The sequence below is a fragment of the Tasmannia lanceolata genome, unplaced genomic scaffold (genome assembly GCF_043159265.1).
Source record: "Tasmannia lanceolata isolate RefF3 unplaced genomic scaffold, GAP_Taslan_0.1 ptg000004l, whole genome shotgun sequence".
NCBI classification, from domain to species: Eukaryota; Viridiplantae; Streptophyta; class Magnoliopsida; order Canellales; family Winteraceae; genus Tasmannia; species Tasmannia lanceolata.
In genome coordinates, this window is record NW_027518681.1 from 8,267,925 (window position 1) to 8,293,804 (window position 25,880).

General features: G+C 39.2%; 1 protein-coding gene across 2 annotated transcripts in view; it reads right to left on the reverse strand.

The window, feature by feature from the left end:
• Window positions 1–25,880, reverse strand: part of FAAH (fatty acid amide hydrolase) — a 93,926-nt gene that overhangs the window by 35,922 nt on the left and 32,124 nt on the right. For both annotated transcript variants that reach the window (XM_077377929.1, XM_077377930.1), the window contains 4 exons: window positions 23,777–23,845; window positions 23,362–23,426; window positions 13,895–13,956; window positions 7,717–7,812 (listed from right to left, as the gene is read on the reverse strand). In XM_077377929.1, coding sequence (XP_077234044.1) covers window positions 7,717–7,812; window positions 13,895–13,956; window positions 23,362–23,426; window positions 23,777–23,845 — 292 coding nt within the window. The remainder of the gene's footprint in view (window positions 1–7,716; window positions 7,813–13,894; window positions 13,957–23,361; window positions 23,427–23,776; window positions 23,846–25,880) is intronic.

A 25,880-nucleotide genomic window follows, 5' to 3' on the forward strand; every position in this document is an offset into this window, starting at 1 on the left:
TTTACTGTTTATATAAATCTGGGATTGAAGGTATTTTTTTTATTGTTTTTTCATACAACAGCATGTCCCCCACCATAACTAAAGAACTTTGGATATACCTTGCACTTTTGAGCCCTTCAAATTTGTTTAGCTCTTTCTTTTGACGAGTCTGAATTTTAGACGTGGTTACAATGAAAGATAGCATATGCTTAAACTTCTGTAATCGTCTTTTTCCTCTCATAATATTATGAGTAGTTACCTAAAGCTAGAGTTACTAATTTCATGTAATTTTTGTTTTTTCCATAGGTTAGGAGCTTAGAGCTATGGACTTGCATTCCTATGCTTTATATATTCAAGCAAGGAAACTTATTAGGAGTGGTTTCATCATTTTACTACTTTTCCTAATGCCAAGGTTAGTGATATTTTATATTTTTGATGTTATTTAGGTTGGTTTATATACCTTGCTTAAGCAACTGCACATCAATTGTATATGGCTGCTTTACTTCATAACATAATTATATCAGTTCCCACGATGCAATATTTCAGGATTATGTTGACTTTATCTGGGTAAAATTACAATTGTTCAGTTGCAAAAGTTTCAAGAAGACATGAAATACTGAGAAAGAGAGGCAGCTGTTTATGTTGACCCGAGCTCATGTACTTTTTACATGTTATTCTCTTTCAATGAACAATTTGTTGTACTTCTTTTTTGTTCCTTGGTTTTTTTTTTTACTTCAAATTTATTATTTGTTGAATTTCTTTCATGTACATTTGCTTTTATTTAACCATTCGCCATGGAAATTTTTTGATATCATTGGTGACTGTAATATCATTTTATGGGCATTTAGTTTAAGGCTAATGCCATTTTCTTGACAATGGATGTTGCTCTTCCTTTCTCCACACGATTAGAAAAAGTAGTTATTTAATTGCTCCTCCCTCCAAGTAGCTATTTGTTTGCTCATCTCCAACGATCCACGATTATAAAATGTGGCTATTTTTTTTGCTCCTTTCTCCACAGGAATCACGATTAGAAAAGGTAACTATTTTTTTATTTGCATATTATTACCCCTTCATGAGAGGCTGCCCGCGGGCAGAGGGCTTTCCTAATTTCTCAGGCAGAATTTATGAAAATAAAGCCACTCATATGTATCTCCATGTACATACTTTCTGATCTCCTTAAATAAAGTCGGGGACTGATATTTGCATTAATCACCTAAAAAAACTAATTAGATATCTATAAATAAGTGGTCCAATTATCAAAACGTCGTAGTAGAGATATACACGCTACTTAAATTTAAAATGGAAATCGTGATTGTTCTCAGCTTAAAGGGTGATGATATTTTCACACAAGTACGCACTCAGCCTCAAATCTCTCCAATGTTGGATTTTCAAGAGTTCCTTTCTATTCCAAGGAATATTGGATTCTACTATCAAGTTGCTGAGCCATGACAGTTGCGGTAAAGATATGATCATTTTTATTTTTATTTTGTATTGTCTTTTGTCTGCTACTTTGTGGTTGTAATTGTTAACAGGTCTTTAGGTCTTTATTGTAATGCCCAAGGGCATACCTGTCTTTGTACTTCACTCTTTATTATTTATATTACATGAGTGCGGGGGAGAACCCTAACTCAATCTTTTCTCTCACTCTTTACTTTCTCTCTTTTCTCTACCTCTCTCAACATGGTATCAGAGCTCTAGGGCATGGATGCCTAGGGCTATTTTTTTTTTCTTTCCTTCTTTTTTCCCTAACCCTAACCTTAACATCCACCTCCATCTTCTCCATCCCTAATCCTAACCATAACCCCTCCACTCTTTGCTACAGTACCCGCTACAGTACAACGCTACAGTACTGCTACAGTGAATCACTACAGTACTGCTACAGTACATCGCTACAGTACCCTCTTTTCCCCACTCTTCCTTGCCCTAATTTGATCCATCATAATCTCTTCTTCTTCTTTTGGGTCATAGCTATGCCCTAGATTTTCTTGTTCGGCTTGATCACTATCTTCATGGTGTTGTTCTAGATTTGTACTTACATCATTGCGATGTTTGTGGCTCGGAGTTGTCTCGACTTTGTCTTTATGTCGTGAGGCTATCTCATGCCTCCCTTATGCATATGTTGTCCTCACGAAGCCGCGGTCTATTAGCTTGTTTATAGTCTTCATCCTTGTCTCTACTTGCTCGTTGTTGGTCCTCTTCAGTCTTCTTCCCGGTCTCTTACGGAAGATACCCCTCATATTGAGGACCCTACTATTCATACTCCAGCTATGGCTACTAGTTCCCAGTCGCGTCAGGCTGCGTCGTCGTCTTTGTCTTCGGTGGATGCGTCATTCCCACCGATTACCACTTCCCGTCATGATGGATCAAACTATTTGACTTGGAAGATTGCTGTGGAGACATATCTGAAGGCCCGACGAAAGATTTCTATTATTCGTCGTGATCCTCCTCCTGAGACTGACCCTACCTTTGATGATTGGGATGTAGATGATGCCTTGTTCGTACACTTCTATGGCAGAGTATGACCCCTGCCATTGCTAGCACCATGATGGATCTCCCTACTACCAAAAAGGTATGGGAGCACACTGCGGCATTATATTATGGTGAGGGGAATGTCGCCCGTCTCTGCGACACTTATTCGCGCTGGATGGGTCACAGGCGCGGTGATTCTACAGTCCATGATTACTACAGACAGTTTGTCTCCTATTGCCAGCAGTTGGATGCTCTTGTACCTCTCACCACTGATCTTACCACGGCAGCCAGACAACGGGATCAGCTCCGTGTTGTCCATTTCCTTGAGGGTCTTGGACCAGAGTTCACTCATCTTCGACAGCACATCCTTGGGTCTGGTACTGTACCCACTCTTCAGGAGGTATTTTTACGAGCTCAGCAGTGTGCACGTGGCATTACTGTTCCTACTCCCATGGATGTCTCGACTACTGCTACTTATGGAGCCGCTGACCTCCCTTCCCGAGGAGGAGGCATTTTTGGTCGCGGTCGTGGTCGCGATACTAGCCGAGGCGGACATGGCGGCGGTCGAGAGGGTGGCCGTGGAAGTCGAGCTCGGCCCTATTGTACTCATTGTAGGCGTGAGGGTCACTATCACGAGACATGCTTTGATCTCCATCCTGAGCTGCGTCACACTCCATATCCTCGTCAAGGCCGTACTGCACATCTTGCCCTTCCAGATTCGCTTGCTCCTATTGACAGCCCCTCACAGACACCACTGGCTACTCCGACCGATCAGATGGTCGTCTCTCGTGCCGACTATGATGAGCTACAGCGTTTCAGGTCTGCCAGCTGCCCTCCTACTGCTGGTCTTGTTCAGCCAAGTAGTTCTCCTGCTTCGTTCCTCTCTAGTTCTAGCTCCTGGATTATTGATTCGGGAGCATCTCATCACATGACAGGTACCCAGTCATCTTTACATGATTTTCATCATGTTGTTTCATGTTCTATTACTCTTGCTGATGGGAGTACCTCTCCTATCACTGGTGTTGGCAGTTGTTCCCCTTCACCAGGCATTACATTATCATCTGTGCTCTGTGTCCCCAAGTCACCTTTCAGTTTACTTTCTGTTAGTCAATTAACAAAGCATCTTCATTGTTCTATCTCATTTTTTCCTTCATATTGTCTTTTTCAGGATCTCTCGACTGGGAGGACGATTGGCTCGGGCCGTGAGGTGGATGGCCTTTATCGTCTCGACTGCACTCCGTCCCATCCGATTCTACATGGCTCAGTCGATGCATACCAGTGGCACTGCCGTCTAGGTCACCCGTCTATGGAGCGTTTACGCAGGATTCCTTTTGTTCCTTCTCCATCTGTTAGGTCTTTTCAGTGTGAGGCCTGTGAACTTGGGAAGCATCATCATGTGCCATTTCCCTCTAGGACTGTTAGTCGGGCTTCACACCCTTTTGCTCTTGTTCATTCTGATGTATGGGGTCCTGCGAGGACTACCTCTTCATTTGGATTTCACTATTTTGTGGTCTTTATTGATGACAATTCACATATGACATGGACTTATTTAATAAAAGATCGTTGTAAAGTTTTTTCTGTGTTTCGTGATTTCTATGCTGAAGTTAGTAATCAATTCTCATGTGTTATCCAATGTCTTCGTACTGACAATGCAAAGGAATATTTCTCTTACTCAAATGGTTTTCAGGAATTCCTCTCTTCGCAAGGCATTCTTCATCAGTCCTCATGTGCTCATACCTCTCAGCAGAATGGAGTGGCTGCGAGGAAGCTTCGCTCCTTGTTAGATGGGGCCCGGACACTACTCTTTCATATGCGGGTCCCTAAGACCTATTGGGCTGATGCTGTACTCACAGCATGCTACCTGGCGAATAGGCATCCCTCTTCGGTCCTTGGTGGCACCTCTCCGTTCTCGATTCTCCGTCCTACCTCTGACCCTTTCCCTCTTACACCTCGAGTTTTTGGCCGCCTCTGTTTTGTCCACATTATTGGGTCAGGATTAGATAAGTTGGATCCTCGGGCCGAACGGTGTATCTTTCTAGGTTACTCTCGGACCCAAAAGGGTTATCGTTGCTAGAGCCCTCACCTGCGACGATCCTTTGTCTCGGCGGATGTTACATTCTTTGAGACTCAGTCATTTTTTAGTCCGTCCATCTCGTTGGATCCCTCCCCTTCTACACTTCAGGAGGATTCCTCGCATACTCCTGTTCTTCCTCTTCCGGTTCTTCCTGATCCCATCCCTGTTTCTACACCTCCGGTGTCCAGTTCCTCCCCTACAGTTGATTCTACTGTTATGCCGACGTCAGCGCCTTGTGCAGCCCCTCTACCTCCACCATTGAAGCAGTATCAGCGTCAGACCAAATCTGTTGCTCATTCAGCCCCGCCCGAACTATCATCATCTCAGCCGGAGATCCCCACTTCTGAGGTACATTCTGACTCTCCCATTGCCTCTCGCACTCGGTCTCGCAGTACTGCTCATCCCATTTCCTCTTTTGTGTCTTATGACTTTCTCACCCCTGTATTTCGTAGTTTTGTTTCGTCTTTGTCCTCTATTTCTCTACCTAAGACTCTACAGGAGGCACTTGATCATCAAGGCTGGTGGGCGGCTATGGATCTTGAGATGCAAGCCCTTCAGGCCAATCAGACATGGGATTTGGTCCCTCTATCATATGGTGCTCGCCCCGTTGGTTGTCGTTGGGTTTATGCAGTCAAGCACCTTCCTGATGGCACAGCTGAGCACCTTAAGGCTCGATTTGTTGCCAAAGGGTACACGTAGACATGGGATTGATTATGGCGAGACTTTTTCACCAGTTGCGAAAATTCCTTCTGTCCGTGTCCTGCTATCCCTTGCTGTGAATCATGGCTGGCATCTTCATCAGTTGGATGTAAAGAATGCCTTTCTTCATGGTGATTTGGAGGAAGAGGTCTATATGGAGCAACCTCCTGGATATGTTGCTCAGGGGAGAGATCTTCTCTTGTTTGTCGTTTGAGGAAATCCATTTATGGTCTCAAACAATCTCCGAGAGCCTGGTTTGGGAAGTTCAATGCTACACTTATTCGCTTTGGCATGAAGCAGTGCGCAGTTGATCACTCCGTCTTCAGTTTTCAGTCTCAGGCTGGTTGTGTTCTGTTGATAGTATATGTCGATGATATCATTATCACTGGTAGCGATACAGGTGGCATTCAGAGTCTCAAATCCTTCCTTCAGACAGAGTTCTCTACTAAGGATTTGGGTCGTCTTAGGTATTTCCTGGGCATTGAGGTTGCCTATTCGACTAGGGGTATCTACCTCTCACAGAGGAAGTATGTTATGGATCTTCTTGATGAGACAGGTTGTTTGGGAGTCAAGCCTGCCTCAGCTCCTATGGACCAGAATATGAAATTACTCCCTGAGGAGGGAGTCCTGTTAGAAGATCCAGAGCGATACAGACGGTTAGTTGGTAAGCTCATTTATCTTATTGTTACACGTCCAGATATTACCTTTGCAGTTAGCGCTGTTAGCCAGCATATGAGCTCACCTCGCACTTCACACTGGGCTGCTGTGCTTCAGATATTGAGATATCTGAAGAGTTCGCCAGGTAAAGGGTTGTTATTTCAGAGGCATGGGCACCAGAGAATTGAAGGATACACTGATGCAGACTGGGCAAGATCTCCGGCTGATAGGCGGTCTACTACAGGATATTGCACCTTTATTGGAGGTAATCTTGTTTCATGGAGAAGTAAGAAACAAGATGTCGTGTCTAAATCCAGTGCCGAGGCAGAATAGCTATGTCTCATACGAGTGGGGAACTCATGTGGCTACGTTCCTTACTTTCAGAGATTGGATTTCCTCCTTCTTCTCCAGCTCAGTTATACTGTGACAACAAATCCGCCATTTACGTTGCCACGAATCCAGTCTTCCATGAGAGGACCAAACATATTGAAGTGGATTGTCATTTCATTAGAGATTTGATTCAGCGAGGCTACATATCTCTCGTGTTTACCAGATCTACAGATCAATTAGCAGACATGTTCACGAAGCCTCTAAGTAGAGCTAAGTTAGTTGATAATTGTAACAAGCTAGGAATGTTAGATATCTACATTCCAGCTTGAGGGGGAGTGTTAACAGGTCTTTATTGTAATGCCCAAGGGCATACTTGTCTTTGCACTTCACTCTTTATTATATATATTACATGAGTGAGGGGGAGAACCCTAACTCAATCTTTTCTCTCACTCTTTACTTTCTCTCTTTTCTCTACCTCTCTCAACAGTAATTGTGTTCCATCTTTCCTCTATTTTTTTAATCATTTACACTCAAGCTTGGAAGCAACTCGGCCAATGTAACATGACTCAGACGAGTCTATTACTAACTAGGGGATTTTAACATAAATGCCCCTACCAATGTGTTACATTAGTAATAGATTTTAGTTATAAATAAAACTTCAGACTATCCCCTTGCTGTCAATGGAGTTTCTGAGCGTGTGCTTCTCTTTATAATTTTAGATCTAAGCCAATTGTGGTGAAATTATTGGGTAACATTTTCACTATGAAACTAATTGCTAAAATTTGCGTGAAGTGATTAACTTTGGCCTCCTTCGAGATGTTAATTAGCTGTAATTTAGCGCAATTGTTAGCATATACATTTTTTATCCTTTTATATGCAATACAATGGTATTGTAGATGAGGTTTTTTCAGAAAATTCGGATGGCGTCCATGTTCTTTTGGTGAATATCAATGACAATACCTATTATGTAGCAATTAGTGTGTTTTTGCAGGAAAAGAGTATCATAGAAAAACCATTAAAAAGAAAAGAAAAGAAAAGAAAATTATCAGTAAATATCGATCATCAACTCTAGACCTCTACCTCATACAAATTTAGTCATAAAAGTCGTTATCATTCATTTTAATAATATTAACAATGAACAACTGCGTAATACTTAACAATGAACAACTGCGCCCTTATAACAGTTGATTTTAGAGAGATGCTCTTTTGACTGATTTTTTTTTTCCAACTTTTTAAATAGTGAGAATGCACAGTTGGTTTTTATTTTTTGAACCATTTTAATACATCTTTTTATTATTCATTTAATTTTTCTTCAACGCCCTGTGCATCGCACGGGCCTCACACTAGTTGACAAATGATAAGAGAATTTAAGAAAACCGATGACATAACTTTTCTATGCTTGATTGTGATGACTGAAACATGTGACAAAATATGGTGAAAACAATGTTTTTCATATGAAAATGATCTTATATTCTGTATCTAGCATTTCTGGAAATAAGAACCCTTACCTCCACTACAGAAGCCAATCGCAAGATGTTGGCCTCACCCCACGGACAGCCTATCAACTGCAATCCTATTGGAAGTCCTTGTTTGTCATGACCAACCTGAATGTAGAAACATTAATGAAAGAAAAGGTTATAGAAAGAGAGAAAATATATGGTGGCCGACTGTGAAGTCCCGTCAAGGTTGTACGTCAGACGTACCACCCTTGATATGTGATCCAACATAAGCCTCTTAAAAAGTGGTCTGCTGTTGGATCAAATATCAAGGATGCTACCCCTTTGACGGTACTTGACAGTTGGGCAGCATATAAAAAAAACTCATAGAAAGAAAGAGATGATCATCAGTGAACAGACTAGTGATAACTGACGGTCATAATAGGAAGGGTTTTCTCATTCCAGACTAGGGATAACAAGTAATAAATTCATCAACGAAATGCATAAATAGACCAGCAGTCCTCATTTTCCTCTTTATATACCGAAATAAATAAATTAGGAATTGTATAACTCCTGAAATACATTAAGGCAATCAATCACTACCAAAAAAATTCCATTTCACTCTTTTCCACCATTACAAGTCAATAGAAATGATAATAAAAGACTGCAGATCATGCTATAACTGCAGATCATGCTATAACTCCCAAACCGTGACAAATAAACGTTTAAGAGATCTGAAGCAAATAGCCCCTTGAATGAAAAGAAACCCACGGCAGCCCCAAAACCGATGTTGATAATATAATCTGCTTCCAATCTTCCACACAAAGAAGGATCTCACCAGCACGAAGATGTCGTCCAACAAGAAAACGTGAAATGATTGGAATCTCACAGGTGCCAGGATGCCAACCAAATGAAGATAAATCAACCTCCAATGCACACCAAAGAGCTCCTCGAATCCAAGAGACAACTCTAGTCATTGACCACGCTCTATCAGATTCTCCAAGTACCACTCAGATATTATCTTATGATCTTCCAATTGGTTTACGAAAAGGAAGGCATTCTTGTACTCATTGTCCAATTACCAATTTTGTTTCTTACCAGTCTGTTTTCCTGTTTCTTTTTTTTCTTTTTCTTTTTTAAATGGTTGCATTTCCTGCTTTCTGATTTTGTTTATTAGTCCCAGTTCCTTCTAAGTTTGCAGATGTCTATATTATCTTATGATCTTCCAATTAATTTACGAAAAGTAAAGTGTTCTTGTACGCGTTATCAAATTAGCAATTTTGTTTCTTACCGGTCTCTGGTCTGTTCTTGTACTCGTTATCCAATTAGCAATTTTATTTCTTACTGTTTCATTTCTCCTTCATTTCGTGCTTTTCCTGCTTTTGTTTATCTATCCCAATTCCTACAAAGTTTGCAGATGTCTTCTCTCATCATAAATGGAAAGAGGCTATGGTTGAGGAAATGTGAGCAACTAAAAAGTAGATAACAGGATACAGTTGAATTGCATGCGGAACAGAATGTGGTAGGATGTCGATGTGTTTTAGTGTTTAATACCATCAAGCATAAACCAGATGTATCTATTGACATAGATAAATCTCGTCTGGCTGCTATGGATTTCCAAGATTGGTGGAGCGGATTATAGGGAAACATTTCTGCCTATAGCTAAGCTAAATTCTGCCCATGTGCTCCTATCTATTGCTGTGACTTGTTCTTGACCGTTGCATCAATTGGCTGTGAAGAATGTTTTTTTCATGGTGATGTTTCAGAGGAAATATCTATTGGTTCTTGAAAAGATGCTAGATCAGAGAATCAGGGAATTTTCTGTTAAAGCAAATTCAGTATTTTAAGCTTTAGAGTTGTTTAAAAAAATGTCAAAAAAGAACATACACTCATTATGTGGGTACAAGTTCAGGTTCTTACAAAATCCCAAAGACAAAAATAGCTGCATTGCTATTAAGGGAGAGAAAATTGGATAATTGAACAAGTGGAAAAAACAAAAAAATCACAAAGAAAGCAACGCTGGCATTTATATTATTCATGTAAACGCTGGCATTTATATTATTCATGTTTATGAAATAAAATGTGTGTTTTGCTTGGAGAAATAAATTTCTCCATCTTTACCCTCCACCTTAGCTGTCAATTACAATCCAGGGTGTTCTGATTTTCTTCTGGAATGGAATGTTTTGGTGTACTGCCTCTTTTAGAAAAGATGAGACAAAAATTCGATACTGAAAGTTTCATTCGATTTTCTGTTCCGGGCTGTATTTCGGAATGGAATTTTCTGGATATTCCATCAGCAATGGAATTGAAAACTAAGCCATATACCGTTTCTGATAAAGAAACAAAGGGAGAAAAAGAGGGTCCAATCAGATTTTTCGTGGATCATTTTTCTCTTTGGTTTAAACTGTAAATTTTGCAAACAACGAGGTATTGTCTTGAAGTTGGTGATGCTATTTAAGGAGTTTGCATTTTGGCATCAAGAGATGAGTGCATGGCTATAGCTATTGTTAACTTACCAACTTCTCGAAAAGCTTAAGTTGTTGGAGAAAGGCGTTATTTATCTTTTGTACTTTAACACTCCCCCGCACGTGTGGCCCACTTGGCAAACACGTGGCACATGTGGTCCCACTTTGGGCCGACCATCACATGTGGATTTTTGCTATCCGGGAGGTTTGAACTCGAGACCTTTGGCTTTGATACCATGTTAACTAACCAACTTCTCCAAAAGCTTAAGCTGTTGGAGAAAGGCGTTATTTATCTTTTATACTTTAACAGCTATTAAGATCTGTTTTATGAGATTTCCATAGTGATGTTGAGTCTGTGACTACATTGGAGGAATAACAACAATATTTGCCCATAAAAAAACAAGGATATTATGAGAAACAGGGAAGGATCTTTTTAAAGCCTGATGGAATTATATATGTATGATTATCTCCGATCTAGCATGTTTTGCAGCTTATGTTTTGTTGTGATTAAGGAACAAGTTTAAAAAAGTGATCCTCATAAAACCGAGCTTTCAAACTGTTGTGAAATATACAAGTTAGCTGTTATTGTTTGCATTTTTATGATGCGGGTTGAGACACTTTTCCAGATTTTTGAACAAGAAATATCATAACGTTAGTTCTAGAGCAGACATACCTAACATTTTTTTATTTCTATTTTTTATGGGTAAGCTATGGTTTGGGTCAGGTCTCTACTAGTGTATTTGTAACACCCGGCCCCACCAAGGGTCAGGAAAGTTAATGATTTTATCTAAATCTTGGTCGTAGATCCCCGATCGAAGATCAACGGTTTAGATCTTCGATTGGAGCATTCCGGACCGTCGGGTTTGCACTTACTATAAATAGTAAGTCCGAACTTACTATAAATAGTAAGTCCGAACTTACTATAAATAGTAGGTTCCTTTTACTATAAATAGTAAAGTACGTTTTTACCATAAATAGTAAATTCCGTTTTTACTATAAATAGTAAGTGGGCCACATGTTGACTCAATTTAAATTTTCTCTTTTGTTTAACTTAAATAAAAGATAATAATTAAGAGACCTAAATAGAATGGACACTTACCATCTTTTAGAGTTAGAATAGGAAACAAAAACCATGAGGTTTTATAAAAACCCAATTCGTAGATTTCCTTCCCACTTGCGCATGCTATCCTAAACAGAGAGAGAGAGAGAGAGAGAGAGAAGAGAAGAAAGAGAAGAAGAGATTTGGGTTTACAAATAGGCTTTCCTTTTCCAAGTAAGTGATCCAAACCTTAATTTTGATGAATTTAGGGTATGTAACCCATGTTTTATTTTGAATTAGATAATCTAATTAGGGTTTTGTGATTTTAATTGTCTCTTTAAAAATCAAGAAGATTGTTTTTACAATTCTTTTTTTCAAAATCTAATACCCTAATTTGATTTCTATGTAATTATCCATGTATAAAGTGCAGATTTTTATGTATTGTCGAACAAAATAAAGTGCTGATTTTTCTTATTTTCGCAGTAAATTAGTGCAGGTTTTGCAGTATTTTCGTACGAATATAGTTGCTGATTTCTAGTTTTATTAGACAATGTATGTTGCTGATTTTTACAGTCTTACATCCCTAATAGTTGCTGATTTTCACTGTTTTATTCCTAAATCGGTGTTGATTTTGAGTATTTAAGCACATAAATAGGTGCTGATTTTTCAGTCTTTAGGGCATAATAAGTGCAGATTTCCATGGTTTTTAGTGCATGATTAAGTGCTGATTTTTGTAGTTTTATTTCGTGATTAGTCGCAGATTTTTATAGTTATTAGGGCTGATTTAGTTGCAGATTTTCAGAGTATTTTGATGAAAACATATATATTTTAGGGTATGGAAAGTATTATTTTTGGGACCACAAAGAGAGTAGTTGAACAAATAAATAAAAATAGATATCATAAGACAATAATAGGCATATGTTAAATAACTTTAACATAAAACGAATGAAGAAATTGACACCAAGCTAATTATTAAATTTGGACCTCAGGATCCTCATCTTCAAATCAGTGTGTTAGGACTCCGTGCGATCACCTAGACTTCAATATCAAGGCAAGTGATGACTGACTTTTATAATATTAGTTACAATTATGATTTTTGTGATTATATTTCTGTGTCCTATGATTATTCGCATTCTTTTTGCATCTATGTCATTGAATTAACTGATTATCCCTGTAGAATTTCCTGTGGTAGGACTTTTTATTTTAAGCCATAATCTATATACACGGTGTTTTGTTTATTATTAATATATTACGCCTCGTACTATAGTACGGGAAGGCCATAGAGCTACGTATAGCCACTTACCGACGGGTTTGTGATGATTTCCAGCATGTATATACTTATGAGGAGAAGGCCATAGAGCTACGTATAGCCACTTACCGACGGGTTTGTGATGATTTCCAGCATGTATATACTTATGAGGAGATAGATATGACCCATATACCTCGTCGTGATGACATGATACTTCTTGTAGTTTACCTGTGTCTATATGTACTCCGTATGATTAAGGCTCTCTTATATAATTCCATGATTTGCTATCTTTAGTATATTCCCTTGACATTCTCACATGCTCATTGATATTCTTTATCCGTAGCAATAAATCTTATAATTCTTATTGCTTTTCCTTATCACATGTGAATGCCATGAGAAACATCTTTATAATGCAGATTTTCATTCTTGTCACTTTTATTATCCAAGCCAATCACATGATCTTGCTGTTTGACTTAGATTATTTTTCAGACTTTGTATGTGAGGAAAGTGAAGGAGCCTTTGCTGATGAACAGTTCTAGGTGGCACTTAGGATGGGAGAGCATTTATAGGATTTCTTTTGGGGTTGAGATAAATCATGTAATAGACATTCTGTTAATGGAATATAATTTTTTGTTGTTGTTTCCCATTTTGGGGTAGCGATTCGGATTTTGGGATTTTGAAAAAAAGAAAAAAATGTTAAAAAAATTTGCCCCAAATCCGGGTCGTTACAGTATTAATGAAAATTGAAATGATTACATCCTGTAAAACAATATATTTGACTGGTAATCCTCAATAAACATACCCAACTTAAAGGTCATGAGGAAATTCTGGGAAATGGTCCTATGTTCTAGTTTATGAAATTTATCCCTTTGAAATTTCTAGTGTGCATTTCAATTCCAAATGTACCCCACAGAAGACTGACAACAGTCTTCTCAACCATGGAATTTCAGCCTTGGCCGAAACCAAAATTTCGGGCGAAATCCGGTAATAAAAAAATGAAATTTCATTTTTTTGTAACGAAGTTTGGCTGAAATCTTGTAAAAAAATAAATTAAAAAACAGCATTTCAACGAAATTTTGGCCGAAAGTTGGTAAATTTTGGATCATTTCGGTTTTGGTCTTGACCGAAATCCGAGTCGAAATTTAAAACCATGTTCTCAACAAACCATGCAACCCAATAAATTAGAAAAAGTAAAGACACCTGTGGAGAAAACTCTCAAATGATAACATGGATGAGGGGACCTATTTGACAACTACTGGTATGTATTAAAGGGCATGAGTAATCCCTTCATATAACTTCCTGAAAAAGAAATTTGCATTTTGTAAGAAAACAGAATACATGGATACATATAGCTGACTCACAGGTATGGCATGGGCAAAGCATGACATGGTCAGGGCATATACACAAAATTGAAGTGTTGGCCTGAACCCACTTTGAAGTGTTTATCTAGCAGAGATTTATCATACTTATGCCAAGTATAAAGATACGCGTACTCACAGGGACAGAAATAGATGGCAGTCCAAGAAGATTCCCTGCTATTATAAATCGCATAAGATAACCTGAAATAAAGGATACAATATAAGCAACACAAAGTGTAGTAAATCCTCGAAGTAGCTCTAATGAATTTCAGAACTGTGATTTATAGCAGTCATTTCCCTATATATAATAGGCAGTGTTCTTTATTGTTACCAATACCTTATTTTTATAGGAATCATTTCCCTATATATAATATGCAGAGTTCTTTATTGTCACCAATACCTTATTTTTCTGGCAGGTGGTCCTTAGTTGTACAGGTTATATATGTATTCTCAATTGGGACCCAACAATGGCTGGACCACATCATTTCCTGCAATTCTTGCTAGTTGGACAGTGCTATCCTATAATCGAAGGCATTGAATATTTGAATGTATTCCATTCATATATATATATATATATATATATATATATATCTGTGCGTATGTGCGATTAAATATAATTGGAAAAAATCTATATGATCCAAAGACATGCCACATCTCATTCTTCGATCCAATGCAACATAGAATTTAAAGATTCTATTTGTGTGTCAATCACTTCTACGAATCAATAAAATGGGATTAGGGAATATACTTCCTCTTAGATTGGATGGGAAAAGGATTAATAAAGAAATGGGGCCCTTGCAAAGGAGCTGACACCTCTTCTTCATTCAAATCTGTCATAGAACAAGAATGCCGGTATTATCCATAACAAGGCCACCCTCACGTGCCAGGCCTGGGTTGCCAAGAGAACAAACATCAAAGTTAAGCTGAAGAACTGTTCTGGAGGTTGTTTCTATCTTCCGATACTTTTTGTCAGTTTTTCTACCAACTTTCCACCACTAATTCTCCCCTTCTAGGCAAATCATTTTTTTATGTTGGGGACAACACATAGCAACCCAGCACACATGACTGAATGATGCCTTTAACACGCTCAGCCACATCAATGATATACCTAACTAGGCCTCTAAGGATTTGGTATTCCAATCTTTCGAAGGGCCCAATGGTTAGCCAATAAGCAAAGCCCTCCTTTGCTAAAATAGGTATGATGGACCAAACCATCAACAAACCTGATATAATTGTTTGCATCATTCATGAAATTTCAACCAGGTCAAGAAAAAAAACTTCAAACTTCCTCATGAAGAAGCAGTAAGTGGTTAACAATCTCTTCCTAGAGTATATCTCAGCAAACTCAGATGGAGTGATGAATGGTATGCTCATTAACTAGCTAGTAGATTTACATGATATTTCATTTTTTCCTCTTGTGATACTTCTATTGTTTATCACTATTCTTCTTTGATATGAATCTGAAACAGCCTCAGCAAGTGTACCAAAGGAACACCAAGGATTAAATTCCAAGGCTCAATTCTTGATTTGGCATGAAGATGATGGTGTGGGGACCACATGATACAGCACCGTGAATAAAAATTGAGGAAAGGGGAGAGAAATAGACGAAAGGGGATAGAATTAGAAGAATAGGGGAGGAAGAGACGAAAATAACCAAAAGAAGAGACGAAAATAACCAGAAGAATAGACGAATTTAGGGAGAGAAGAGAAGAATAGAAGAAGAATAGGGGAAGATGAGAAGAAAGGAGAAATTTGGGGGAGAAGCTCTCAATCAATTTAATTAATCATCCAAGTTAACAATAAAGCTGTAAATAGGCCTATATATAGGCAAATAAACAACCTAAAAGATAGAAACCTACTAAAATAAGAATTCCTAAAAATAATACGGAAAATAAAATCCTAGAAACTAATAACATGAAAATAAAAATACTAGAAACTAAATAGTGCGGAAATAAATCCTAATATATGCATCATTCTCCCCCGCTTGAAAAGAACTCGCCCTCGAGTTCTAATCCGCCTGGATCAAATACGTAGACGACCCACTCAAGTAGCATGAGTCGCAATCCTCCGAACTATGGAATGCTGGACAACACTCGTAATGACTGGGAAAGTGGTATGGAACGCGAGCGTAGTAATATAGAAGAAATCATCCATGCAGAATCATAAAGACGCGATCCTCTCTTGACAATCAAATAAGCTGGGAATATGGCAACGTACTCCTCCTAGATCGGCATGATAGCAGGAGGTAGTATCAAGCTATGACCATCCTCCAAAAGATCAGCACGCGTTGGTATCTCATTAGGCTCAATGGAATCAACAACAGAGTCATCTGCTAGAATCATATCTGGCATAGTGATATCATGCGGGCAACCCTCCTGATCAATGTGCGTAACAAGCGCCTCTGTGTCAGCACAAATCTCGACAATCTGCTCAACCGGTTTTAAAATAGTGCAATCCTCAACAATATGCTTTCGAACATCCATCTCAAGTAATGGCTCAACAGTCAGGTCACTCAACTCGGACTCAGGCTATGGATCAGCCTCACGTGGGTCTGCCACAATATTTGCCTTTGAAGAGTGAAGCTCACTCTCTAGATGATCGGCAATTGATGCGGCAGAAATCTCAGAAACATCATGCACAACGATGTCGATATCAGCAATCAACTGAGTCTCTAACTCTGGATCGTCCATCTCAGAGTCTGAATCTGATGGAATCAAAGGCTCAACATCAATCTTCTCATCAATACTAGCATCTGGACCCGTAAGAATATCAGCAACTCGTAAGACAAATGAAGTAGTGGAGCGGCTCTGCAAATCTGACTCACGCATGAGACGCTCTAAATTCTCAGCTTCAATTTTAGCTTCGTGTGCACGACGGGCTGCTGCTTCTTATTCACGGCGAGTTGCTTCTTCTCGTCGAGCAGCTTCACGCATCAATTGTCTTTCATACCGATATGCCCTTATTGCATAAATACCCATAAACTCATCACGGACATCCTCCCATCAACGGAAGAGAGAACTGCGATAACGGTCCTTGATTCGACTTATCCATAACCTCTTGGCTTGTCGTCGTACAGTTTCTCTGGCTCGGTAGATGACCGCTCGGTGATCATAGCCGTAGTACTCATGATATGCATCCAAAGCGTTGATCCACCGTAGACATACAGTCTCATAATAACTATAGGGAGTGCGGTCTTGGAAATATTGATTGTTGTACCCGTCAAAATATGGAACATAGGGCGGAGCCATTGGGATTGGCGTCGAAAACTGAAATCAATTGTCTGATTTGTTTGTCATGTCGAAAGGAATACAACGCCTGTCTCGGATCTCAAATCGGATGACGGAAAGGTGTTGATCGAATGATGGCATGTAAGCGACGATTGAGATTGCTCCTGAAACTGTGTTGAAAGTCACTGTCTGCTGCTGAAATTGATACGGGGTGCTCTACTAATCAAGTACTTCAACTTTTGTGTTGAAGTCGCAGGCCAATTTCGAGCGAAAATAGCCCGAAAACAAGAGAGAGATCTTTTTTTTTCTGATTTTTTTTTATTGGGGGGTGGCTACTGTAAAAGAGGGGGTGTGAATTATGTGGTGAGTAATGAATGGGGGTGCCCAGGGAAGTACGGGGTGTGTAATTTAACACTTTTTTCCCTCCTTCTCAGCCATGTGAATCTCAGTCACGTAACTGAAGCACTTCACCAAAATGTGGTACTTTGCTTCTTTATTTACCAAACGGTTGCACTTTCTTTCTTATTCACAAAACTCATGCACTTTCTTCTTCTTCTTTTTTATTACCCTACCCAAGTGGTCACGTGATACCACTTTGAAGTTTGCTCCGAGCTCTTACCTGCTGCTTCAGGTAACCTTTAGACTTACCAGCTCTTTAGGTAACCCAAAGTTACTCAGCAAGCAAGCTTCCTCTTATTGCAAGAAACCTGTCAGGCAGGTTTTTGTAACCTGCTATGTACCTGCTATGTAGGTCAATTACTAGTGGAAGCCTCACGTGATTGACCTTCTTATTGCTCCTCCAAGCAAATTAGAGAATTGCCCTTACCATATAAGGCAAAGAGACAACTTGCCTTATTAGATGTGACTCCCAAGATAAGTAAGTCGCTGTAAAAAGAAGAAAGCTTGGGAGTTTCCTCCTATGTCACGGAACAGTGTGGAAAAAGCTTTGGCCGTGGGGTTGCAGCGACTACGGTTGTAGAGCGAGGATTTCTGGTTTTGAAGGTATACAGGATATCTGATTTTGAAGTTAGGATTTCTGATTTCTGAAGCTTTGGTTCAGGTGAAAAGGGGCTGAAGGTATACAGGTTTCGAAGGGTATTTCTATGGTAGTTTTCTGCAAATTTTGAAGCGCTTTAAACAAGGTTTAGATGGAAGGGCAGCAAGATGGGGTTGAAGTTATTGAAGTGGGTTTTATTTGTTTGATATTTAGGGTGTTTGTGCTGTTACGGATGGGCTGAAAACAAGTTCTGGTTGTAGGTGAGCTTCGGGTGAGGAAATCTGATGGGTAGATTGGCTGGGTTTTAAGGGGATCTGCAGGTGGCTTGTGGCTGGGTGATGAATTATTTTTTTTATGGTTTAGGGTTTGTATTGGGCTGTTTTGAGTGGCTTACCTGATTGCTTCTTGTGTGAAAACAAGCAGCAATAATGGCTTTTACTGCAAAAAATCCAAATCTTCGTGTGGCAACTTTGAGGGTGGATGTTGAAGACAATCTTGGATCTTTCGCTCTGATACCAAATTGATGCAGCACCGTGAATAAAAATTGAGGAAAGGGGAGAGAAATAGACGAAAGGGGATAGAATTAGAAGAATAGGGGAGGAAGAAACGAAAATAACCTGAAGAAGAGACGAAAATAACCAGAAGAATAGACGAATTTAGGGAGAGAAGAGAAGAATAGTAGAAGAATAGGGGAAGAAGAGAAGAAAGGGAAGAATAGGAGAAATCTGGGGGAGAAGCTCTCAATCAATTCAATTAATCATCCAAGTTAACAATAAAGCTGTAAAGAGGCCTATATATAGGCAAATAAACAACCTAAAAGATAGAAACCTACTAAAATAAGAATTCCTAAAAATAACATGGAAAATAAAAATCCTAGAAACTAATAACATGGAAATAAAATTACTAGAAACTAAATAGTGCGGAAATAAATCCTAATATCTGCCAGTGTTTAAAAATGCGGTTTCGATGCGGAACGCGGCCGTAGAAAATCCTTGTCGACTCGGCGCGGACGCGATCAAGAACGCGGTTGACGCAGCCAAGTCAAATGGAGGGCTTGGATCATCCAGCCAATTAAAAATGTAAGCCTTACATCATGGGATGATCCCATGATCTAAGCTGTCCATTTGTTGAGCCACAAATTAAATACGTTGTGCCCAAAACTTCATTTCAGTAGGATGATCCAAGCCTTCCATTTGAAGTGGAACGGCATATTATGGAAAGCCAATTAAAGTTGTAAGGCTAACATTATAGGATGATCTAACCCATCCATTTGATGAGCCACATCATAAATACATTTTGCCCCAAATATCATTTTCATTGGATGATCCCAACCCTCTGATCTATATAGAGGATTCCATAATATGCAGTTTCCACTTCAGATAGTAGGGCTGGGATCGTCCTATTGAAATGAATTTTTGGGCAGAACCTCTTTATGCTTTGACCTATAATAGGCAGCTTGGATCATCCAGAGGCTCACATCATAGGATGATCTAAGCTGTCCATTTGATGGGCAGCTTAGATCATCCAATGTGATATGATGGCAGCTGTCCATTTAAATACGCTATGCCCCAAATGTGATATGTGCACCACCATTTTTTACTCGAGAAAATCACCCCAGCGTGTCTATGACTGTACTTTTACCTAAAGAGGGCTGTCCCAAGTAAGAAAAAGGGTTGAATGTATCATTTACCTACATTTAGTGATTTAGGATTTCATTTTCGTTTACCTCAAGACAGAAAGAAACCTTTCTTCTTCCTCCTTTGCCAACTTACCTCAAGACAAAAGGAAACCTTTCTTCTTCTTCCTCCAAAAACCAGCTTATGATTGCAACAAAAACAGTTGATTGGTTTTGCGCAGAAACTAAGGTAGATCTGGCTATTTCAGGATGAATGGAAATGGGAATCATATGATATTTTGTTGAAAAAATCAAGATTCGATCCTTTTTTTTCTTGTCTTTTTGAAGTTTAGGAGTCACGGATCGCCTAGATTCACATGCTGGTAGATCCCATCTGAAAAAAAAAATTGATTCATGTTTGATTCGGCCCGGACTCGGCGAGTCTGCGACTCTAAAATGCGGTCAACACAAATCCGAGTCGACTCGGCCGAGTTCCGAGCCGAGTCAACGAGTTTTTAAACACTGATATCTGCATCACCACATGTGAGATTCATGGGTTGTGGAACCTCTAAGTTCGAAAGTATACCAAAGGAACACCGAGGAATAAAATCCACATGAGATGATGGTGTGGGGATCACGTGAGATGTTCCCTAGTTGTGGGACCACTAGGTCCTTTTCCCTAGTCTGGGGCATATGGGCCTTTTACCTTTTAATTCACTTAAACTTGTCTTTGTCCACATCAGTCCTTGTCCAAGTTTCAACATAAGATTGGTTTTAAGTCCTCGAGTTGTTGCAGAAGTGAACTTCTACTAGCCCACACCCACCTGGTTGTGGGGTTTGGCTTGTCTATATATATTAGGCCTTTGGCCCCCTTTTGAGATACATATTGATTGTTACTTCAGATTGTTGCAGGCTTGCATGAATTGGAGTGAGATGCTTCAAGCCTTCATGTGATTCCTAGGAACCTAGAATTGAGTCTTGGTTTTCCCCCTTCCGTCTCTTCTTTAATTTATCATCTTTATTTCAGTTCTTGATCTTTTTCACCTTAACCATTGTTTGCTACTCAAGTAACTAGCCTTCCATCACTACCAACCCATCCAATCACCAACTTTGTTTCCCACCAACTTTCCCAACCTATTTTCCTATCCTTTGCACGGCCGACAACCCCAACCCTTGATCCTTGACTCTTTCTTAATATGTCCAGAAGCCCAAGAAACAGCTCTAAATCATTTCTCACAGTTCTAAATCCTATATCCACAGTCCTAAATCCCATACTGGCAAACCCGTATCCACTATCAATAATCTTAAACCTACCTCCCATCCCATCAATCCATAAACCTGATTTCCATCCAATTGCCCATAATAACCAGCCCCCTCCCAGCCTAATTGATCCCCAAATCCTTAACAAACCTGCCCTTATTCCATTACACCATAATTCTCAACTAGGCCCCAACCGTTTATCCCCTAACCTTACTGATGTGATCAAAATCAGTAGTCTCAACTCTCAAGTCTATTTTCCCTAACCAGGTCAACATGAAGTGGTATCAAAGCCTAGGTTTTTCCTATGGAAACTAGAAGCGGAAGCGCATACAAGAGGAAATTCATGACAAAAGAAATTATTTACTCCTTAAGTTGATAGAGGTTGGACATAATTGAGATTGATGTGATTCAATCATCTGAGCAGTTAGATTAGTTTTTTTCGCTTGGACTATTGGACATGTGTCATTTTCCTTCTAGTTAGTATTCTATTTGATTTATTGACATTTTTATTTACCTAGATGTGAGGGATGTCCACATCAGCCTATAAGCCCACCTTACCCGTCTTTCCCATGGCCCATTTATCCTTTAAACCCGTCTTTTTAATAGGCTTTTTAGCCCTAACCCACTTATTTCTTATTTCCTATGGGCTAAACCCCAAAAATCCACTTAAAGCCCTTTTAAAACTTTTCTTTTAATCCAATGGTCAAACTTAAAAATGAGCAAGAGAACCCCCACCCCACCCCACCCCTTGTGATCGTCTTTCCTCTCTCTATTTTGTCTTATTCATTTAATTCATCTGAGGTGGCTGCACTCATCCAACAGTCGTTCAGCGAAACAACCATTCAGCCGTTCAACGGAGATGCGAATGCTTAGATGGATGTGCGGCCACACAAGATTAGATCGAATTAAAAATGAATGCGTCAGTAAAAAGGTGGGGCTGGCACCAATTGAGGAGAAGATGAGAGAGCATCGCTTAAGATGGTTTAGGCATATCCAGCGTAGGCCTTTGGATGCTCCAGTGAGAAGAAGTGACTCGAGCCAAGTTGATGGAGTAAAAAGAGGTAGGGGTAGACCGAAAACAACTTGGGTAGAAACAATAAGGAAAGACTTGAGGGCTAGGAACATAACAGAGAGCATGACCTTTGATAGGATAGAACGGAAGAAAATGATTCATGTAGAGGAACTCAACTAGTGTCAGGATTAGACTTAGTAAATTTGAGCCGGCTAGATCCTTTCACCTTCTTCATGAAAATTTTCTAAAGGATTCATTAGCCGACCCCAACTAGATTGGGACAAAGGTTTAGTTGAGTTGAGTTGTGTGTGTGTGTGTATTAAAAGGTCAAAATATAAAAATAAAAAATAGTCATCAGGAGCAAAACTGTAATTTTTCTAAAAATATACATTTGCAAACAAAACAAGGTTAAACATAACGAAACAAACCATGTCAGAAATTCACTAAAATGTTTCATTAACCCTATTTGTACAGGAATTGCCACTGGTACGAAATGTTTCGTCCGAAATGGACGAAACGAAATGGCATCAGTATCAATAACTATGCCTGAGACCATCTTGGATAGGGATTGAGATTTCCATTCATCATGGAAGGAGATACTTTTAATGTTTTCAATTCGGTATTGATGAATAGGTGTTTTCATGGTGTCTTGTTGACTTGTTTGAGATCATTAATGTGTTCAAGCAACTCCATATTTCTTTGTTCCATATCCATCGTGAAGCTAACTCAAAGGTTGATACTTTGTCTAAGGAGGGGCATAGGCAACATGAATTGATTGTAGACGTGAAGTTCCTCATTGCTTTGTAATTTAATTTTTCGTGTATTTCCCTTTGACCATCTCAATCAGTAATGTATGTATTGCTTTTATTTTCCAATAATTTTGTTCTTGTTGTGCAGATGTCTTGTATTCTGGCATTATACAAGACCCTGACAGATTGTTGTGCAGATGTCTTGTATTCTAGCATTATACAGGACCCTAACGGACTAATGTGTGCAACGCCCCGGAAGCTAAATTTAAGTTTTGGGTTTTCTCTTAAGGGTATTTCGGTAAATTTCTCCATGTAGTGGCGTTGATATATAAGCCACATGTTAGGGTTGCGGGATTAGGTTTTTATTCTTTTGTGTTTTCTTGGCCAAGAAGAAGAGACTTTGTAACCCTAGACCGAAATAGTGAAAATCTTCCCCCGTGGACGTAGGCAGTGCCGAACCACGTAAAATCTTGTGTTTCTTATGTGATTGTGTCTCTACATCGTTCTTTTGGTATATTGTTGCACATCGTGTTCGATCCGTGTTGAGAAGTATTTCTTGGATTTTCTACAGTTCATTCTCCATTATTGTCCGATGTAATGTTGATAGGGAGAAACATGATTTAAAACACTCCTCAATACATGGAATTTAGTACCCAAAAGTAGCGGCAAAGGTTATCTCATAAAGAGATTAAAAAAATGAGATTAGTCAATTTCAGAGCAATGTTAGTAAAGATAAACTGACTGACCTGACACCTGCAAATTTGATTCCCCCGACGCGAGAGAACTTGGTGGTATTAGGGGGGCCGTCATACTGTTATACAAAGAAAATTACATTATCCCGGGGCTAAAGCTATTCCAAGAGAGAATCTAGATAAAATTTACAAGCAAATATTTGATTAAATATGAAAATTTTAGTATAAAGTGAGTTTTGTATCTACATTAACATATCTTGGCATGTTTAGAGTTCCAAGAAGTAAAAATTCAAATATGCCTAGAATGTCGGACAAGACCATTGAAGAAAATTTATGACTCCTTGTTTCAAGAAAAGAATCCCCAGAAGTAGCATCCATGCATTGAAAAGAGCAATTTAGCTGAAAAACATCAATTTAATGAAAATTAAAATTAATGCATGGATCGTATTAGGAGAGATGTTGATCTTACCCAGTTGTTGGGGTTACAATGATATCAACCTTTTTAAAAGCTTCCATATGATAATACATGATCCTTCTCCTGCATCATAAGAAATCTTGTTGATAAAAATTAAATGTAAATCGTACGCCAGCCACATCCTATTGATATCATTCATATGATATTGAATTATTTATCATACAAAATTGTTAAAAAAGTAAATTCCAATAAGAGCATTGCGCAAATAGGTGTGCATAAAAAAGTCGATCTAAAATCTTTAAAATCGGAAACATAGTTTGAAACATTGGAAGGGACATCAAAGTGAACCAACTAGAATCTATAGTTTTGCACAGATTGAAAAGAATGTTTCAAGTTCAACAACTTGTCAGGAAACAAAATGAAACACAGATGGAGTAGGAAAGAATATCATAGCATGCAAGTATTCAAATTTTCCCAATGAAAAGTTGCAAAAAAGGGTGGAACTAACATATCATTTAAAATTCGGTCAAGCATATGATTGAAGCGGAGGCCTAATGCCTCTGACGAGAATGTTCTTGTATTCTCATCAGACACCTCATTTTGTTTTGCCTGATCCGCAATAGTCTGTTGCAATGCCTCTGATGATGAAGAATGTTCTTGTATGCTTCTAGGTGAGATTGCCTTAGCAGTGCTCAAATCCATCCGGGAAGCATTTTCAAAAATATTTATATTTCGAACAAAATATGCCGATTTCCCAACTCAGTTTTTTCAAGGAAAATCTTTCAAAACTAAACCATCCTACATTGTCAAAAGACAAAGTTTGGTCGATTTCAAAACTAAACCATCCTACATTGCCTTCATTAGCCTATATTATGGTAAGCAACCATAATATAGGCTAATAAAGGCATATTTCTTAGCAACTTGCTTCTCTTGCCTGCTGTCATGCCTTGGTTCAACATCCTTACCTTGTCTCGTCATCCACCAACCGATGAGCTTCTGTAAGCAGTCTCCAATACCATAACTGGCAACACCATATTTGCTCGTAACACATGATGGACTATAGTGTTAACCAGATGGGTCAGACGGCATGCACATGATGCACTATCTCCTGACATGTCCAAATGACATGAGCCAAATCAGTGCACACTGCTTCGATGTGGTGGACATTTTCTTACCCCACAAAGTGCGCCTATGGAACATGCTCGGCATGCCCTGGCACAAGAATGTAAGTATTGGGGGACCACTAATCAGTGTCATGAGTTTCATGACAACTAGTAAATTGCTTTCACAGCACCTGTGATTCCTCTTGCACACTAAGCCACGATGGAGGAAGAGGAAAGACCGTAAAGCCTAAAAGAGGCCTTCCACTTGATCAAATAAAATGACACTCAGTCTCTAACCACGATTTTGGTTTCCAAAACTTCAAATGGCCCAAGTTGATGGCTTTTTTTCCTTCTCCCCCTCTCCCTTCTCTGTATCAAGTACTTTGATCGCAATTTGATTGGACTTCCCACCTTCCAAATACAACTTTCAACCTAGCACTGCACATGCTTGCAATGTTCTCATTTATTCATTACCAAATAAAAATGTTTTGGTTGCTTACATTATCATTTTACCTACTTTTCCTCTGTCTACTCTTCTCTGCATCCATCCTTGGACAATAAGCACAATCTTTGGACCCCAAAACATTGGAGATAGTGTTCTTGAATTGAAATGGGTTCCAGTATGAGTAAGAACCCCACGTACATATCCGGGCCTCTTATCACTTTGACATAAGAAAATGCAGGGGGTCACCCCATATGAAGGGGACCGTCCTTCATAAAACAAAAGGAGGCTTAACTTGGTGATAGGACTCATTGTAGTGTTAAAAGAGTAATTTGTTTTGTCTTAAGAGTGTCAATTGAGTCCTTTTAAGTGGATATAGAGAAGGCATATGATAGGGTGGAGTGGAGTTGCATGGACTATCTGATGGAGAGGAGAGGAGATTTGGTAATAGATGGTAAGGCTGGTTGTTGAGTTGTGCTTCATCAGTTTGGTGGTCCATCTTGGTAATTGGTTCACTTAGATGCTTCTTTAAGACCTCCAGGGGTGTGAAGTAGGGCGATCCATTGTCTCCTTTCCTCTTCACCATTATGGATGAGTCGCTCAGTCAGATGAT